General features: G+C 35.0%; 1 protein-coding gene and 1 non-coding gene across 3 annotated transcripts in view; both read left to right on the top strand.

Annotated features, from left to right (window-relative positions):
• The first annotated feature begins 1,490 nt into the window (after positions 1–1,490).
• Positions 1,491–20,504, top strand: part of BCAP29 (B cell receptor associated protein 29) — a 37,459-nt gene continuing 18,445 nt past the window's right edge. Inside the window, exons 1-6 of one of the 2 annotated variants that reach the window (XM_012746166.3) lie at positions 1,491–1,668; positions 2,044–2,150; positions 5,883–5,983; positions 11,158–11,308; positions 12,423–12,558; positions 16,250–16,358. In XM_012746166.3, the coding sequence (XP_012601620.2) occupies positions 2,059–2,150; positions 5,883–5,983; positions 11,158–11,308; positions 12,423–12,558; positions 16,250–16,358 (589 nt within the window). In that variant the 5' untranslated portion in view covers positions 1,491–1,668; positions 2,044–2,058. Of the gene's footprint in view, positions 1,669–1,698; positions 1,954–2,043; positions 2,151–5,882; positions 5,984–11,157; positions 11,309–12,422; positions 12,559–16,249; positions 16,359–20,504 lie in introns of those variants that run through there. The other variant, XM_012746173.3, reaches the window with a different exon arrangement.
• On the top strand, positions 19,604–19,738 carry LOC142873239 (small nucleolar RNA U109). The gene has a single exon (XR_012921276.1). It is a non-coding gene; the product is annotated as a small nucleolar RNA U109 (small nucleolar RNA).

The raw sequence follows: 20,504 nt of genomic DNA on the forward strand, positions 1-20,504 counted from the left end.
ATGCACTGCAAGAAGGAAGTATCTCAGATTGAAATAAAAGTTTGTAATTAAAATATTATTCTATATTGCCAACATGAAAACTTATAAGGAAGCATTTATCTAAAATTGTTTTTAATTCAAGAGTTTGGGAATAATTGAGTGAATCAATTTTAACATAAGCACTGTGCACTGCCATATTTTTTCTTGGGTACTTTCTGTGTTTTCACTTTTCAATTAATGTATTTTTAAAGATAACTGGTAGGCTGGGCACGGTGGCTCATGCCTGTAATCCTAGCACTCTGGGAGGCCGAGGTGGGAGGATTCCTCAAGGTCAAGAGTTGGAAACCAGACTGAGCAAGACCCCATGTCTACCATAAATAGAAAGAAATTAATTGGCCAACTAATATATATATAGAAAAAATTAGGCGGGCATGGTGGCGCATGCCTGTAGTCCCAGCTACTCTTGAGGCTGAGGCAGAAGCATCATCTGAGCCCAGGAGTTGGAAGTTGCTGTGAGCTAGGCAGACAACAGGGCACTGTAGCCAACGGGCAACAGAGTGAGACTCTGTCTCAAAAAAAAAAAAAAAAAGATAACTGGCATTTTCGTTTTATATAAATACCATAGAAACAAACAATAAGGTATGATCAGAACTTAGTCATTTTGATGTTTTTAAATTAACTCTGAAGTGAATGCTGCCAGTGTGGTGAACACAGCAGCATCATCAGAGTAAGGTGCACCACGTTTGGAAGGAACTGGTGAGGAAGGGCAAGGAACTCTAAAACGTTCGATTAAAACTTCCTTATTGCTAATTTATGTCCTAAGTATGTTTTTGTCTTTTTTTCTGTTACATGTGATCAAGTATATTTGTGATAAATTAAGAAAAAGCACCAGCTTAAATGTTTTTATATTCTGTATCTATTTTCAACATTGGTTTAATGTTGAGACAAAGTAATTGTCTCCAGGAGGATAGGTTTACATTCCTGATATGTGATCAATCTTGGGGAAAAAAAACCTTTGGTAGTTCTAATGATTCACAGATTTGGGGGAAGTGGTAACTGAAAGAATAGACTCATACCCACCTTTCCTTCCAGTCACCAAACATCACCTTAAAGACTGCATTGCCTCTTCCCAGCCCATGGACAGGAACGGGAAAACCCACAAAGTTATGTTGTGACACTACAGATTCTCCTACATTCTCGAGAACAAACTGCTGCACAACCAGCTAATCCTGGCCCATTATTAAACATAGCTTAATTGTGGACACGGAAAAGAGACAACAGGAAAAGAGTGCGCTTTGAACATGTTCACAGAACTTGCACCACCCCATCTCGTCCTCCCTCCTGGACCCCACAAGCCCGGTGCAACTCCCACCGCAACCACACTTGATGGGAAAAGCCAGCCCTCCTGCCGAAGTTGCGCTTGGGAGCCCCAAGCACCAGGTCGAAAGTCTGAGTCATCCTCCCACTCCACCGCCAATTAGGAAACAATTGTTGCCAATAAACGTAGTGGGCCGCCTGTGACCTCAGCGGGATAGGCGCGCTCTGCCCGCGGTGGGGGAGGGAGCCCGCGGGGCGTCGGGAGCGGCCTTCCCCTCCCCCGCGCCCTCCTCCCGCCCGGCCGCGGCGTCTGACGTCCCGCGCGTCGGCGGCCGCGGAGCAGCGCGGGGAGCCCGGCGGGCCCTGGACAGGGTAAGGCCGGCGAGTCCCCGGGGGCCGCGGTCCCCGAGGCGGCGTGAGGCGCTAGGCCGCGGCGGGGCAGCGGGCGGCCCCGAGCGCGGGCCTTGGCGGAAGGGAGGCTCTCGGCGGCGGCCGGCGCGAAGCTGGGAGGGGCAGTCGGCGGCGCCCCGCAGGCCGCTGGCAAGTGCCGCGCCGCCCGCCCTCAGGGGGGCGCACACACCCGCCGCCCGGCCCACCCTTGACCCCTTCCTGGCCGGGTGAAGGCCGGGATCCCCGGTTAGGGGACGGTGGGACACGGTAAACCCCCTGGACAAAACATCGTGCCCGGGCCTTTAGCCCAGTTGTCATTGAAAGGAAACAAAGTAAAATAAGTGTTTCTCTGTTTAGGTGTGAAGAAAAACGATGACACTCCAATGGGTGGCAGTTGCAGCCTTTCTTTATGCTGAAATAGGACTCCTTATACTCTTCTGTCTACCTTTTATTCCTCCTCAGAGGTATGAAATCTTCAAATCGTTACAGTATTTGGTTGGCTCTTTTACGCTTAAGAGTGTAAAATGGAAAACTTTCAAGATTAACAACTTTTGACAGCCGATTGTATTAAAGGTTCTCTTTCAAAATAAACTCACCGAACAACTTAGGTAATAGTAAAATATCACTTTATGTAAACTTTATGTGTACAAAACGAAGTAACTTTTTCCTCCCTTCTAAAAGGAAAAAGGGTCTAGTACTTTTGATTCTGTTGATTAAGGATACAGTAGAGCAATGGGTATTTTTAACACCTGTTCTGTCTCATCATCAGTGTTTACCTTTGTTTTATTTACCTGAATTGGAGCAGTGAACTAAATAAACATAAATGGATAAGTTGTGTTTACAGTATAGCATGGATGAAAAACTGTTTCATTGAGGCAGTGGAAGGGCAGTTTAGAAACTGAAGCCAATAAATGATTCTTGGTTTTGGCCTTATGTAACCAAGAAATAGTTTCATTAGTGTTCCGTGACAATTGTACTACTTTTTATTCCACACACAATTTGTGAGTATATGTATTTAAAGTGCTGAATATGAAAAGTATAAGAACCATATATTAGCATTAGTTCCTTAGTGAAGGACTGTCTAAGGTCTTTGAGTACCAAGTGCAGTATTTTAATCCAAGCAATGGCTCACTTTACCCTTGTAATAATTCACTTTTGGGGAGTTCAGTTTTAGATCCAGAAACTTGATAGTATGAATGGTGAAATACATATGTCATAAAAATGTTGCAAGACATTTGTTCATACTCATAGCATAAACAAAAATCTTTTTTTTTTTTTTTTGAGACAGAGTCTCACTTTGTTGTCCAGGCTAGAGTGAGTGCCGTGGCGTCAGCCTAGCTCACAGCAACCTCAAACTCCTGGGCTTGAGTGATCCTTCTGCCTCAGCCTCCCGAGTAGCTGGGACTACAGGCATGCGCCATCATGCCCGGCTAATTTTTTATATATATATCAGTTGGCCAATTAATTTCTTTCTATTTATAGTAGAGACGGGGTCTCGCTCTTGCTCAGGCTGGTTTTGAACTCCTGACCTTGAGCAATCCGCCCGCCTCGGCCTCCCAAGAGCTAGGATTACAGGCGTGAGCCACAGCGCCCGGCCAACAAAAATCTTTTATAAATGTGATAACCCACTAAAGTATAGTAAAGTCTTGAGACTGGAAGAAACTTAAAGTTTTAACTTAGCTCAGGGTCCAGGTAGTCTTTCACAACACTTAACTTACTCCTTACCTGCCAAAATTTCTCCTAACTTCTGTCCATGTCTATCAGCTATACTATCATTTCTTTCTTCCTTACTGAAGAAAAAAAAATAATGTAGGTATTATTTCTTCCAGTCCACTCATTCTGTAGATCACTGAGACCCAGGGAAGGCAAGTGGCCTAAGGTCACTTAGCTGGTAAGTTGCAGATTCCAGACAAGAATCTGGCTCTCAGTCCAGTGTTCTTTCTACTCCATCATGCTGCCTCTCATCCAGTAGGTTTTATTTCAAACCCTCAACGACTCCTTCTTTTGCTTTTTGGTAATATTTGCAACAATAGAATCCTGTATATTGAAGAGAAAGAAGATATTGTTTATAAACATCTAATTTATAAATAAGGCTTAAGGATTTGCAAATATATATGTATCAGTTGATCTTTTCTCCATCAAATTGATACATACATTATGGCTCAGTCTTTTTTTCCTGCCAAATATAATTTTTAACCATCTTGATCACATAGCTATTAGGTGTGATATGTGCACATGATATATAAATATACCCTTGGCCGGCCGTGGTGGCTCATGCCTGTAATCCTAGCACTCTGGGAGGCCGCGGCGAGTGGATCATTTGAGCTCAGGAGTTCAAGACCAGCCTGAGCAAGAGCAAGATCCCGTCTCTACTAAAAATAGAAAGAAATGAATTGGCCAACTAAAAATATATAGAAAAAATTAGCCAGGCCTGGTCTGGTGGTGCATGCCTGTAACCCCAGCTACTCGGGAGGCTGAGGCAAGAGAATCGCTTGAGCCCAGGAGTTTGAGGTTGCTGTGAGCTAGGCTGACGCCACGGCACTCACTCTAGCCTGAGCACAAAGTGAGACTCTGTCTCTAAATAATTAAATAAATAAAATATATATATACCCTCATGTACAAACATAGGTAAGAAAATATGGTGTATATACACAAAAATCATTTGTGATATGTCCTTATGTGTATGTCCACATCTTTTTATCCTTTATATCTGTATCACCATAATCTCAAAATGTTTCATTCTTTATTTAGTCACTAATTTTTTCTCACGTAACCCAGTAGTTAAAGGCACATGCTCAGAAATCAGATGGCTTGAGTTTATATCCCAACTTTGCATGTTACTGTGTTTTGGGGCAAGAAATATTGACCCTTTCTGACTGATTTCCCTATCTATAAAATGAAGTAGTAATAGAGTCTACTTCCTGTAGTCGTTGTAACAATAAATGAAATAAAACATGTAAGAGTGCTTAGAACCGTACTATAGTAAGGACACATATGTTAGCTATTATTAGCTGCTCTTGAATTGAGTCATATTATAAACTGCTAGTTGTTCACTGGAGTGGGTCTCTTGTGTTCCATTTTATACCATGTTGACCCTTGAAGAAATAAGCAAATTTACATTCGGACCTAGATCAAGATATTGTCACTTATATTCTCTTCTAAAAAATGTAAATATTGTGTAATTTGAATAATGTCTATATAAAATGCTCAGAATTGTAAGTATAGAGACCAAAGGAACTAGTATTAGTTAAATACTATTTAAGGTATTAGTTAATAACTTGTCATAATGTTAAAGTGAAACTTTTATGAAACTTGTAAGTGCTTGAAGTATATTTAAGTGCTTATTACCTTTATATGTCTCATTTGGACTAATTAATGTGTTATTCATTTCAAATACTCTGTACAAAGTTTATTACCTTTCCAATTGTGTGATGAATTACTTTATCACTCTTTGCCATTTATAACTCATGCTTTCTAATGTCTGTGTCTTTGTTTATATTCTTCAACCCATCTATACCATTTATTTCCCTATCTCATTTCCCCTGTTTAGATCTGGGTAGTAATTACATACATATATCTGTGTGTGTGTGTGTGTGTGTGTGTGTGTAAAATTTATCAAGCTATATACTGAAGATTTTTTTCACTTTGCTGTATATATGTAATACCTGGATAATTTTTTTAATTCACTCATGGTTAAAGCAGAGAAACTCCTTTACTTGGAGTAGACATTAAAAATGTATTATATAAAAATAAATGTGCAGAGAGTTACACCCCCTACTCCTGAAATGTTGCTAGTAGACCAATAGATCTTTGTCATATCTGAGTCCTTACTCTGACTATGGAAAAAGATGTAAAGAGCTTCTATGAACAATATAACATTTTACTATAAGAATTCCTTTTTAAGATTTTGCTCATGTATGTTTACTTTAAAAATTATTTTCACTTTAGAACATTTAAGCCACCAGACTGAAGATAATCAAATGAAGATAATCAGGTTATTATTAAATTTGAAAGAATATTTTTTATTTCATAAGATATTCTGTCATGTCAGAGAATTAATAAATTTAAAAATTAAATTTCTGTGTTTCACGCCATTCACTACACAACTACGAAAATGTTACTTCAGTATTTAGAAAGTATTTCAAAACCTTCTCTTGATTTTTTTTTATATCTGATGTAATTTTATTGCTTTATAGATGGCAGAAGATTTTTTCATATGCTTTCTGGGGCAAAATTGCAACTTTTTGGAATAAGGCTTTTCTTACCATTATAATCCTATTGATTGTTCTATTTCTAGGTAAGTACTAGATCCCTTCTTTGAATACACACAACTATAGTTTTCTTTTAAATTAGTTTGTTGGTTTTTAATTTAGTTGATGTTACTGTTGATGTACGGTTGACTTTATATAGTATATATTGGTAGTATATAGAGTAGCTACTGGCAGATTGATACACAATTTGTAGATATTACTATTCTGTATTCACAAGAATAAATTTCAGCCTAGTTCAATGATTCTATTTAAATGCAATATATTATCTGGTTCGATTTGATGTTTGGAATTTTAAAAAATGAAAAAAAATAAATAAATGCAATGTATTAATGCATAGCCTATTCTCAAAGTTACCAGATATTATTTCTCATGGTGTTATCTCACCTTTGTTACTGTGGTGTCCTAGGCACTCAAGGCCAGGAAGCAAACAAAAGAATGGAATCATTGGGCTCCCAAAGTAAATCTTCAATGGCAGTTTGTAAATCTTGACTGCATCCTGGTTAAAAAGCAACTACGATATAGATTTTGGGACTACTGCAAAAAATTGAATATGGAGTGATTATTGTATAATATTAGGGAATTTTTATTAACTTTAGTTGTAGTAACAACATTGTTATATAGCAGGGATCAGCAATCTATAGCCTGTGGGCTAAATGCCATTTTTGTAAATGAAGTTTTATTGGAATATAACCATGCCCATTTGTTTACATATTGTTTATGCCTGTTTCCACAGACCAATACAGAGTTGAGTAGCTGCAGTTGTAGGGCCTAAAACATTTAATATATATACCCATTTACTGGAACAGTTTACCAGCACCTTTTATGTTGGAATGTGTCCTTAGTCTTAGCAGATGCATGCTGAAACATTTAGGAGTAGAGAGTCATGATTTTTTTCAATTTACTTTCAAATGGTTTTTAAAAAGACAGAAAAAGCAAATATGGTAATTACTGAATTTAAGTGATGGGATGATAGATGTTTATTATACTAGTTTTCAGCATGTTTGAAATTTTCATGATAATAATATCTTAGAAATTAAAAGTGGACCTTTAGGTTCTTATCAAATCCGAAGTTCTATGAGTCTTGATAATCACCATGTTTTTTAAGAAAAAGTAACTGACTTCAGAGAGATTGACTTGTCTACAATCACCCAAATACTTCTTGAAATGCCACTTCTTGGCACTTCAGCCTTTGATACACATTATAGAGCATGTTTCCCTTCAGAATTCTCTAAGAGTTGTTGTGTTGTGGATTAAGTAGATTTTACAGGGGCCAACTTGGGACCATAACCACCGTCTTTGACACTGTTTTGTAAGAAAATGTGTTCCATATTCCAAACCACCAACTTCTGAATTGAAATCCTCTTTATAAAAGGGTGAACATCTGATTTGAAAGGGCATAGTATTATTAAAACAAAAAAAAAAGAACAGGAAGGTAATTGTATCAGGGTGCAAATGGGTTTGTACCTCTTTTCAAAATGTCAGTATTTGTCTCATGATACTTATATGTATTGAATCTGCAGCCATATAACTAGTCACAATAAATGAGTAAAGAAAAGACAAAGAGAAAATAATTGTTTCAAGCAACTCTTGAACAAAGTACTCTAACTTTACCCTCTTGGTAGGTTATGTTTTAAGAACAAAAAGAGGTTTAATGAAATTTGAAACTTAGCACTGCTAAGAGAAAAATGTAGAGCTTTGAATGTTTATTAGAAAAAGAATAAAGGTTTAAAATCAGTGATTTTTAGTTTCCACTTTAGGAATATTCATTTATGATTTTTAAAAAAAGTTTAACAGATTAGAATTTAGAGGAAAACTTCCTCATTTTGATGAAGATCATCTACAAAAAAATTCAAGCTAGCATGATACATAATTAAATATTGAAGGCTTCCCCCATAAGACTGGAAACAAAGCAAGGTTATCCACTTTCACTGTTTTTATTCAATTAAATAATAGATGTCCTAACCAAAGTAATAATAAGTCAAGAAAAGAAATGCAAAGAATAAAGATAGCAAAGAAAGAAGTAAAACAATCCTTATTTGCAGATGACATGATTATTTATATGGAAAATCCTGAAGTGTCTACAAGAAAGCCACTATGTCAAAGAAATTGATATAGTGGGGGTCACAAATACAAGGCCAATATGTGAAAACTCATTGTATTTCTATACTATAAATAGTAAACAATTGGAAAATGAAATTTTAAGTACACCAAGAAGCCTAAAAATCTTAGAAGTAAAAAATAAGTACAAGAGCTCTACACTGAAAACTATAAAACATTGCTGGAATAAATTAAAGAAGATCAAAATAAATAGAGATGTTTTCATTAGCTGGAAGACTCAATAATATTAAAATCTATATTCTTCTAAAATTAATCTATGTGTTCAACACAGTCCCAGTGAAAATCTCAGCAGGCATTTTGGTAGAAATTGATCAATTATTTCTAAAATTTATGTAGACAAATGAAGAGCTCTTAACAGCCAAAAAAAAAAAAAAAATCATAAAAGAGAACAGAATTGGGAGACTCTCACTATTTTCAAGACTAAAGGGAAAAATAAAAGCAGATTACTTGCTAATTGCAAAGGGAAACACAAAACCTTTACAGTGGAAGAATCTGGTGGTCACTATCTGTGATGGTTAATTTTGTGTGTTAAATTGGCTGTGCCACAGTACCCAGATATTTAGTCAAACATTATTACTGTAGATATTTTTATTAAGGCGTTTTTCAGATAAGATCAACATTTAAATAAGTAGACTCTGAGTAAAGCAAATAATACATTATGTGGGTGGGCTTTATTCAATCAATAGAAGGCCTTAATAGAACAAAGACTGATCTCTTCTAAGCAAAAAGGAATTTTGCCATCAGATTGCCTTTGAACTTGAACTGTACATCTTCTCTGAGTCCCCAAACTGCTGGACCGCCCTGATGACTTTGGACTTAATAATCCTCTGCAAGAATGTGAGCCAATTCCTTAAAATAAATCTCTCTATATATATCTATATACACACATATCCTATTGGTTTTGTTTCCCTGGAGAGCCCTTAACACACCATCTTAACCAAGTAATCAAATTTAGCATCAAAAAGTATGAGACATGCACAGCAAGAGCATTCCTGAAAAAAAAAAAAAAAAAAAAAGTATGAGACAAGCTAAAATTACACAGCATAAATTTTGAGAGATTCTTTCCAAAAGTATTAAACCTGATCCAATCAGGCCTTTTAACCTGACTTTCAGTTTTGTAAAAATACAGGAGTTAGAGAAACAAATTAGACTATACCTCAATTAGACAAATCCCAAATGTGAGACCTTTCTATAAAACAGCCTGGCAGTTTAGTCAATGTCTTTTTTTAAAAAGTGGGGTATATCAAGAGACTACAGAGACATAGCTATGTGAGGTGAATGTCCATTATAAAATTCTCTGTTTGAATAAACAACCTATAAAAGACATTTGGGGAACAAATAAAAAGGCAAATAACACAATTTAAAAATGGGCAAGGGATCTTAATAGACATTTCTCCAAATGATATACAAATGGTCAATAAACACATGAAAAGATGCTCAACATCATTAGCCATCAGGGACATGCAAATCAAACCCACAATGATACATCGCTTCACACTCGCTAGGATGGCTATAATAGAAAAGATAATAACAAGTGTTGCCGAGGACGTGGAGAAGTTGGAACCAGCATACACTGATTGTGGGAATGTCAAATACTACAGCTGTCTTGGAAAACAGTTTGGCAGTTCCTCAAAAAATGAAACATAGAGTTACCATATGGCCTAGCAGTTCTACTCCTAAGCATATATCAAGGGAAATGAAAACATATGTCAATACATAACTTGTTCTTGAATGTTCATAACAGCATTATTCATAATAGCCAAAAAATGGAAACAACCCAAATGTCCGTCAACTGATGAATGGATAAACCAAATGTTACCACATCTGTACAATGGAATATTATTCAGTCATAAAAGTAATGAAGTACTTTTGCATACAATAACACAGATGAACCCTGAAATACACTATGCTAAGTGAAGGAAGCCAGACACAAAAGACCCCACAGTATATGATTCCATTTATATGAAATGTCTAGAATAGGTCATTCCAGAGAGACAGAAAGTAATTTTGGTGGTTGCCAGATGCTGGGGAGAGTAGGGGATGGGTAAAATGTTTGTTTTGGGGGTGGTGGAAATGTTCTTGTTGCACAACTTTGTGAGTATACTAAAAAACATTGAATTATCCTTTAAGAAGGTAAATTTTATGGTATGTGAATTATATCTCAGTTACTGTAAAAAAATAAATAAAAAATAAACATAAAATTAAAAAAAAAAACAAAAAAGCAAGATAGTCAAAATGGCCTCACCCTCTCTTCTTGTGTGGCAATAACTCTTTCCCCAAAACGCTGATGGTCACATGAAAAGAGCTTTCTAACTTGCTTGCACCTCCACTACCTTTGGAGACATCTAAGGTGGATGCCTTCCCTAGTATATATAAGAATCCAGTGACTAGGAATGCACTAAATATAGACACTAGTAAGCTGATGTCTTATTTCCCACTGGAAAGAAATAATTCCCCTGGATCTGAGATTTACCAGAACTGAAAGCATCAAAGGAGCCGCCATCTGATCATTTCCAGTAGCAGATGCCATATACATGCCAGTCAGGGCTAGTGTATACCATCATAGAGCAAATTCCATTCTAACAAACTTATGCCAGTAGAAATTTCAGTGTACCCAAGTATTTCTAAAATCTCAATAATTTAAAGTAATGATAGATATAATAAAATGCTAGTATATTAAGAGAAATGGGATGATCTCTTGGAATTGATTATAATGGGATATGACATCTGTCATTGTCAATAGGTTGAATTTTAGTCATCCTTAGGGATCAAAAGAGTAAAGGATAATATCTTGCAGTGTAGCTAGAAATGAGAGACTATAAAATGATAGTAAGTCCTAGATGAATGGTAAAAAAAAAAAAAAAATCTATCGTAATTCAAAATTTACCACTAGTATCCAATGACAGAACACCTACTTTGAGCATAATACCTTCCCAGGTACTGTGGAGGGGGGAAAAAAGAGCTCCTATACCTAAAGCCTATTAATAAAAAATTTGGTCAGTTATTCCAAAACAGCTTTCCATTTATAATAAATGTATATTCTTAAAAGCCAAAAGTAATGTTTTCTCTTTTTCTGTAATAGATGCTGTGAGAGAAGTAAGGAAATATTCCACTACTCATGCCCTTGAGAAGAGCTCAACCAGCAGACCTGATGCCTATGAACATACGCAAATGAAACTTTTTAGGGCTCAAAGAAATCTTTACATTTCTGGATTTTCATTATTTTTTTGGCTGTAAGTAAAAAAAATAGAAGCACAATTTTAAAATATGATTTGTGCTTCTCTTTCTCATTTTTCCCACTATACTACGGTGATTTTTTTTAAACTAACATCTCCATAAAAGAACTCAGATGATATACCCAAATAGTTAACAATAGTTTCAGCTTGTAGGTTTGCTAAGTCCATAAGCCCTGCCTCTCTCTGAAGCTTTGTCTCAAAAGTGTCTCTTACATGTACAAATCATTCCACCCACACTGATCTTTACTATTTATTCATTCATTCAATCTTGCAACAAATAATGATTGAGTTCTATGATGTACCTACCTCCTTCCCACTGCAGGGTCTTCACATAGGGTATTCCTTATGCCAGAACACTCTTTCCCTCCCTTTTTTACCTTCCTTTCCCTGGCTAACTCTTACTCATCCTTTAGCCTCTTTCTCAGGAGAGCCTTCTGTGGCCATCACTACCCACAAAGTAGATAGGTCTCTTATAAGCTCTCATAAAACATATATATATACTTTATTTTCTAGTATCATTCATGGTCATAATTAAATACTATCTTAACTCTTGCCTCCCCAACTAGAACTAAATTCCTTAAAGGCACAGATGTTTTTTGTTTTTCCTGCTGTGTTCCCAGTGCCAAGTAGTGTTTAACACTTAGCAGTTCTTGAGTAAGTAAATATCTTCTGAATGAATAATCTAAGATATTCTAACAATAGAAGTTACCCATAAACAGATATGAATGAGCAGTTTTTAGGTTTGACTGACCTTATACAATGCTCTTTAAATAGCAGTTTGAACTGGGCCAAAAAAAGACTTCTCTTACTGGCCCTGCCGTACTGTCTGAAGTTTTACTGTTTCTACTCCTCCAGGCTAAAGACCTCTCTACTAGATAAGAAATTAATAAATTCCATTTAACCTGTATTCCAAATGCTGGTCTTCTAACAAAGATTCCAAAGGAAAGAGACACAGGCTTGTTTTGACTGGGAGACTTGGATTTTAAAAATAAAAAATCATGTTCCACTTAAACATCATCTCCTTTCAGCCATTTAACAGTGACTGTTTGTTTTAATGTCACAGTTTTTGATAATTAATCTAGTTATACATTATTCTGATTTTTTTTCTTAGAGTGTTGAGACGTCTGGTTATACTTATTACTCAGCTGGCAAAAGAACTGTCAAACAAAGGAGTACTTAAAGTTCAAGCAGACAATACTAACAAGGCTGCCAAAAAATTTATGGAAGAGAATGAAAGACTAAAATGGGTATTTAAATTTTCTTTGTAAAAGTTTGTATAAATGTTGTTAATGTTCCCAAGGAGTGATATGTTAGTTTTCCTCATCAAAAAGAGCAATTTCACAGTTTATAAGCAGAAAATAACCATAATCAACAATATTCTATATAATGAACTATTCTTTATATTTGCTTGTTCCCACAGTTTTTCCCCATAATAGATTAAGCCACTAGACCCTATTTCCTATGATTCAAGGAAAAAATTATATTCTGAGAATATGAATTGTAATTCCTTCATTACCATTAACTTTACAACCTAAAGCAAGTCCTTATAACTCTCTCTGTTTCCATTTCTTTTTCAGATGAAGTATTTTTTAAACCCAATTTTTTGTTTTCTTTTAATTGGTTATGTAGAAAACAGAGAAAGGTAGTTGATGCAAGATTGATAATTATATGTAATATTTAAAATCTTTAATGTTATTTGTTTCATTTTCTATCCTTTGATCTCATTTCACAATGGTAAAAACAAAAACATAGTCATCAAAGTTTTGATTAATATATGATGGCTAAATTAAAAAACACATGGCCTTCTTTTGGTAGACGGACTTATTGTGTACCTATCTTGTTTTAAAATTATACATGTCACCAGAGATTAATGAGTTGTAACTATTACAACACTGCTTTTTTCCTCTTTAGTTGTTTCCCTTTTATTCTTCAGCTCTAAGACAATGGAAAGTATTTTTGTAAAGTTTGAATGCTATTATTTTTTTCATATATATCATAATCAATGCACTTAAATTGGTCTTTTCCCTCAAAAAAAAAAAAACACCTTCCTCAAAATGTTTTTGCAGCTTTTCTCTTGGAATTGATTTCAGAGCGAGTTACTCTTGCAAGGAAACTTATTTCATGATTATTGATTCCTTGAACCCCACGTGATTTATTCTTTTTTTGTTTTCCTCCCCTTTGGTTCCATACCGTCCTAATGCCAATGCCCTACATCCTGGGTGGCTGTGACCCCCTATATCATTAGGGGAAGCATAGATATGCTGGGCTAAAGCCAGTCCACAGTAGGGAGAAAGTCTGTGAGCCATATGTAAGAAATGTCAGTGTCCAAAGTATAGCTACTTGACCAATAAAGTGACCAATAAAGGCCATAGGTGAGAATATCAAAGACAGCTTCTGTTTTAAGGTACTTCATGCAGGTTCTGATATATTAGCTAAGGAAAGATAAAATTGTGAAAACACCTCTTCATTCTCTATCAGAGACATATTATCTAGAGAAAGGCTCATTACCCTGAGATCCAGGAGACTTGGGTGCTAGTAATTAGCTCTACTAGTAATTAGCTATATGACCTGGGCAAGTCACCTCATGTGTTCTGGGCCCCAAAGTTCCTTAGTTATAAATAATAGCACTATGCCAGGTATTGCCTCAAATGCTTCAACAGTAAGGTTTTAACTCTTTTAATGCTCACAACAACCCACGAGGTTGGTATTGTTATTTTCTGCATTTTAAAGATGAGGAAACAGAGGCACAGCAAAGTTAAGTGACTTGCACAAAATCATTTAGCTAATACATGATAGAACTAAGATTTGAAACCAAGCAGCCTGACTCTAGAACCCACACTCTTAACTACATTGTTTTGTGCCCTCAACTCCCATGCTATTCTATAAAATGATTTGCATTTGGTGCCTAAGTCCCCTTTCTGTTCTGATACTCACTTAAAGCAATGAAGTAATTAATATGAAAGATCAATTGTCTTTTAATTTAACTGATTTAAGTGGTGGAGCTTTACTTCTCACTGATTTTTTTTTTCCAGCCACTTAAACCAAGGTGTGGAATAAGGTGGGTGGGACAGTGAACACTTGGATTGTTATAGCTGGTAGCTATTGAATTTTAGATTTCAGGGCACTTGGTCTTTCTCCAGCATCAAGTTATAAATTATATTTTTTAAATATACTTGTCCACATTATAAATTTGGACAAGTTTTCAAGTGCAGTAATGAAAGCTTATTTACAAGACTGACACAAATCCAACTTTTCCAAGTCAATGGCATAATAATTCAAGCAGTCAGTGAAAACATTCCTGCACTTCAGTGGTTCTCTTTTAATTTGGGTAATCACTGGAGACGTATGAACTGAATTCAGTGAGTAACAGCTAGGGTTGTTTTGAACTTGAAGTGGGCAACAAATTAATAGATTTGGAGAAACTTTTTTTCTCATCTTGCTCTTGAAAAAAAAAATTTTTTTAAAGGTATGGTATGAAGCTTTTTCAGTTTCAAAATGTACTTCAATTCTTTTATCTCCAAAACATAGTTCTGGGGATTATATAATATAATATATGCATTAGAGCTTTAATTCCTCCTTCTGAGCTGCCTAGTCTCTGTTATGGCACAGTAGTATTTCATTTGGTCTTGTGCTATAGTTTTTATGCTCTTATCTCATCCTTTCTACTAGATTGAAGTTACCTGATAGTAGAGATTATGTTTCTCTCACATTTTTGTCCCTTTATAGCACTTTGCATTATAAAATATTTGCATGTAGTCATTGCTCAGTAGAACTTTCTGAGAGTTTTGCTGGTTGAATATATCAGCTTACATTAGAAAAGGAATCACCCTGCAGTAGAAATTCCTCTCTTACAGAGAGGAATTTAAGATTCTCCTGAATTACTTTTTTACCTTACTATAGAAGTTATATCAAGTTGCTGCTACTTTATTTAGTCAAATGACCATACCAATGTGTACATATTTTATTTGTCAAACACTTATTTTGTCTTTCTTAATAAGTTAAATTCCTTATCATTTCTTTAAGTCATCATCTTAGTTCTAATAATGATAGTTTCTATCTACATGTACATATTATGAAATTTTTACTATGTATTTTTATTTTGATCAATTGTTTTACTATTCGGACCTTAATTTCTCTTGCCTAGAAAAGATAAGTTACAAACATAAACATTTTTAAAATCCAGAATAGATTTTAAAATATAAAGAGCATTGTAAAGTATTAACTGAATAAAAGTAATTTGGAGACTATTCAATGAAAATTAGATAGAATTTTCCAACTATAGAGATGGCTCTGTCATTTTCCACTTACCCATCTCCACCCTGACAATGTTATATTCTTTCTTTTAAATTTGTATAAAAATAGTCTGAATAGATAGCTCTTCAATCAGAACATAATGGTTTTCCAATTAATGCCATCCTCAGAACTGTTTTTTTCTCCATAGATTTATATCTTTCACTTAATTGAGGAAGAGAAGCTCACAGTATTTACTTTTGTAAACAATTTTAATCATAGCAACCAAAATTCTGTTCTTTCTTTTCTTTTCTTTTTTTTTTTTTTTTTTTTTTTTTTTTTTGAGACAGAGTCTTACTCTGTTGCCCTCAGCCTAGCTCACAGCTTCCTCAAAACTCCTAGACACCTAGACTCAAGCAATCTTCCTGCCTCGGCCACCTGAGTAGTTAAGACTATCAGTGTGGGCTACCATATCCAGCTAATTTTTTCTATTTATTTTCATCTTAGAGATTTCAGCCATAATAAGAAAAAATCTTTATGTGTGTTTGTCAAATATTAAGTTTCTGTTAGCAAAACTCCATTGTAGGAAATTATAAAATATCAAAAAGGACAAAAAATTAAATATCAATAATTTTGAATAGGTTACTCAGCTTATTTTCTGTAATAATGTCTGGCTGCTACATTCTAAGCTTACTTCTTTTGTGATAGATCTTGAAAAGTTATAGCAAGGATGAGGACCGTGTTTTGGAAGCAGAAAACAGAACACTAATAGATGAGAAGGAAAAACTGAAAACTGAACTAAGGAAGACTTCAGATGGTAATTTTGCATGCATGTGAAAAGTGAAAAGACTAATATGATATTTTATGCTGTTATATTTCATTGTTTTCCCTACATCAAAACTAAAGCCTAAATGTCCTTCTAACTAAAATACCAAGAATGACCTATTTATAAATTCCTGCTCAAATATGAAGATAAAACGTTGTGTCAGCCAAGATAAACATGCTCTGTTATACAGAAAAACATGTAGGTGTTTCAGATCTGTGTTGTAAATACAGATGTTCCTGCCTTAGCAAAAGAGCTATGTTCCTGAAAAGTTGCTTGTAAATGCATTTTTGTAAAGTGAATCACATTTTTTCATCATCATATATTGCTTTTTCAAAGAAGCAATTGCAGGGGGATGGCTTTGTTACAAGAAAATATATTGCTTATCTCAAGCCTTAATATATCCCACCTGCTAGACATAAGGAAAGTGTTCCTTCAAAGAGATGGGTAGGCATAGAGTAAGCAGCAATGTCAGCTGAGAATTCAAATGCCTCATTACAAAATACATTGCAGTGTAGGCTTGGAGTAGAGCATCTCAACTCCATATTCCTGAAGGCAGCTATTTCTTCTACATTAAAAAAAAAAAAAGGCCGGGCGCGGTGGCTCACGCCTGTAATCCTAGCACTCTGGGAGGCCGAGGCGGGCGGATTGCTCAAGGTCAGGAGTTCAAAACCAGCCTGAGCGAGACCCCGTCTCTACCATAAAAATAGAAAGAAATTAATTGGCCAACTAATATATATATATAAAAATCAGCCGGGCATGGTGGCTTGTGCCTGTAGTTCCAGCTACTTGGGAGGCTGAGGCAGGAGGATCGCTTGAGCCCAGGAGTTTGAGGTTGCTGTGAGCTAGGCTGACGCCACGGCACTCACTCTAGCCTAGGCAAGAAAGCGAGACTCTGTCTCAAAAAAAAAAAAAAAAAAAAAAAAGTTCTGATAGTATTTCCTTTTTGCTAGTCAAAGAAAAAATTATTATTGCTTGCAGCTGCACAGTACAGAAAATTGGATATCCCAAATCCAATGTCATTCAAGTGGGGAACCTCTCAGCCAGTTGGAGTTAAGGTGATAATCAATGCATAGACCTTCTCCAGTGTCAGATCTCTTCCAATACTTTAAATTGGGGGTAAATTGGAGAATATTCAGTGAATCAAGAACCTACTTTATACCTCTTATAAGTTTACATTTTCTTTAAGCAGGTCTCAATATAATGGAAGTTTGTATAATACAACTTGCTATTATTTATTATTGAAATATCTATTTACATTGTTTGGATAGGGTTTACTTCATCAGAATGTAGTTGAATTTGAGATGGAAAGCACAAAGATAAAAGCTAATTCTGTAAACAAAACAAAACAAAAATCCACCAGAGGATATTTTATGTGATACAAAATTCTTTAGTTACTTTCCTACTTCTTATTTAAAGTGAAAAAAAGAAGATTGAGGCAATAAGTTAAGAAATACCCTTCTGACAGGGTGGTATTTTATGTGGTTGTTACAGTATAGCCCAAAATTCAAGAATCTTGTTGTAGTTGATACTGTTGCTTTTTCTGCAGTTCCAAAAGACTTGGAACATGATCAAGAAATTTTAATGTTTATATGAAAATGAATTTAGTAGTTACCCACCCTTTACAAAGGACATTTCAGAAGAGAAACTAATTTTTTTTTTTACTCAGCATAACATGTTGCTGTTAATCCCTTTGAAGAATGCAAGGAGCTGTTTCCAAAATACCTTTAATTAGTAAAAAGGAAAAAAAGGTTGTTTCAAAAGCTTGCGCTTTTTTTTTCCGTATCTGCCAAGAATCTTTTATATTATAACCAGGGTGGTACAAAAATAAAAGACAGACAAGAACAGTTGTACGCCATGCTCTACTTCTCTTAACCCCAGTCAATTTACTTTCTTTTTCTTTTGCCTTTCAAAAATTCCAACTCTAAGATATTTTGAATTTTAATTTCCTACGTCTGACATAAAAGTAACTTAATATTACATAACCATTTCTTTAAAAGATAAATCAGATGTTTGGAAAAAATGAATTCTTTGATAATATAAGCATTGTGTTTATAATCTGATAACAAGCAATATCAGCTTCTGTGTTTGAAGTGTACACTGGAAAGCTACTTTCAAAGTGAATCAGTGTTGAGGCAAAAGCAGATTTTACCTGTCTGAGTATGTCCTGTTTGGTTCCTGCAACATGTTCCTGCAGTATTTTATGAACACATTTTATTTACCCAAAGTTACTTTTTAGATAACATTCTTAATGACCTTGAGAAGATGAAAGTTCCATTTCTAAAGAAGATATTTCGTTGGCCATGTTCTCTTGACCTATACTAGTCAAATTCATTAAGGCAAGAACTAAGAAATTATATCAATTAATAGTACATGATTTGGATGAATTCAGCAATACAATGCTTTGTACACAGTACCACTCAAAAATATTCATTGATTTCTAAAAATTAAGGGTATTAAAGCAACAATGCTTGAGAAGGTCTCAGAAAGATCTTTTATATTTTTAAATTGAGTAAAAAGCAATGTGGGGTTTTTTTATAGAGGCAAATTGAGTATTTTTCATATGAATTTTCTTACCCTTGGTATTTCTTAAATCTAAATGTTTTCTCATAAGTATATTAATAGAAATAAAACATAAATACAAATATTTATTTAAGCTGGTGAGCCCCAAATTAGAAAAGTGGCATTCTGAAGGCAGTTGTTAAGAATACTCTATCAGTAGTGGCAAACTCACCATCAGTTTTTAATCTTCAGCTCCTATTTTGACCAGAGTTCATAAATTATTACCTGTGCTTCAGTGCAGTAATATCACCCTAGTGATTCAAAAGACAGTGTGCATATTCCCACAGCACCTAATTTACACTTAGGACTTAGTCAGGTGTAAGGATCTGATCTGTCATTTTAATGATCCATTTAACAATAATTCTGATATCCCAGTGTGTGGAATAATTGGGAAAGGGCACTGCCATGAAAACTAAGAACCTAAGCCTTAAAGAATTTACAAAGCTGCACAAGTTCTCATGATAGAAATAGACCTTGTATGTAGTGGAAAAATCTTCTGATGTCCAAGAAGATTGATTTCAAAGGACTCTTCCAGGAAAACTACTGGTACTTATTTTCATAAATAAATACCTTCCTAGTATTTATGCTTATAACTAGAGAAAATATGTGCCATTCAATCATTGCAAGCATCTAAGCAATGGTACAAAAAAGTAAATATGGTTTAAAAAGTGATTGAGCTACATGTGGAGATGTCTGTTCTTCATTCCTTGAGGAGCAGGAATACATCTATAACATGTTGCATTTAAAAGGGAATTCTTAGAGCTGCCAATCTTATAATAAATGTTGAGTAGTAGTGTATGTCTCCTACAAAAAGGAAAAAGAAAAGAAAAGAAAAAGTCATCAAGGCAAATTCCTTGACCTTGCCTTTGTTCTTTCTTTCCTTCCTTCCTTCCTCGTTTCTTTCTTTCATCAGCAATTTTTAAAAAACTTTTCAAGTAATTCATTTATTGCAAAATCATTTACCCTGGAGCTTCATTAACACTTTCCTTAAAAGTATACCTGTTGAGGATAAAGCAAATTTTAAATAAACTTCCTAAACAAAGAATATACAGACAGAACAGAAATTGAGTATAAAGGCCTATTATGTGTACCTATAGCAGAGACCTTAAGTTTGGACCAGGAAACAGAGCCTTTTAGTTCCATATTTTAAATATTGATAATTTAACTCTCTTCCTGGATAAATGTTTCTGCATCACCGTGACTTACCTTGAAGAGAAGTAAAATTTCCTTTTACAAACCAACTTTACTACCTTTGAAGATGTTTTAAAATAAAAAATTCATATTTTATGCCAGGGATCAGAAAGAGAAAAATATCTACAGTGCTTTTTAAGAAAAATTAAAGATCAAGACAAAATAGAAAATTATAGGCAAATTGCTACTCTATATACCAAAAACCCTATATTCCTGCCTCTTGAGTCTTAAGAATAAGACATAAGCTTTGTATGCAGATTTAAAACTATGGGATTTCCAGTTCCTTACAAATGAACTATATATATATATCTCCCTAAAAATAAATTCTCAAAGTTCACCCTAAGTACTTTTTACTGTTGTAAATTCTTGTGGACATGAACTCAGTTA

This window comes from Microcebus murinus, chromosome 9 (assembly GCF_040939455.1).
Source record: "Microcebus murinus isolate Inina chromosome 9, M.murinus_Inina_mat1.0, whole genome shotgun sequence".
In the NCBI taxonomy this organism is placed as follows: domain Eukaryota; kingdom Metazoa; phylum Chordata; class Mammalia; order Primates; family Cheirogaleidae; genus Microcebus; species Microcebus murinus.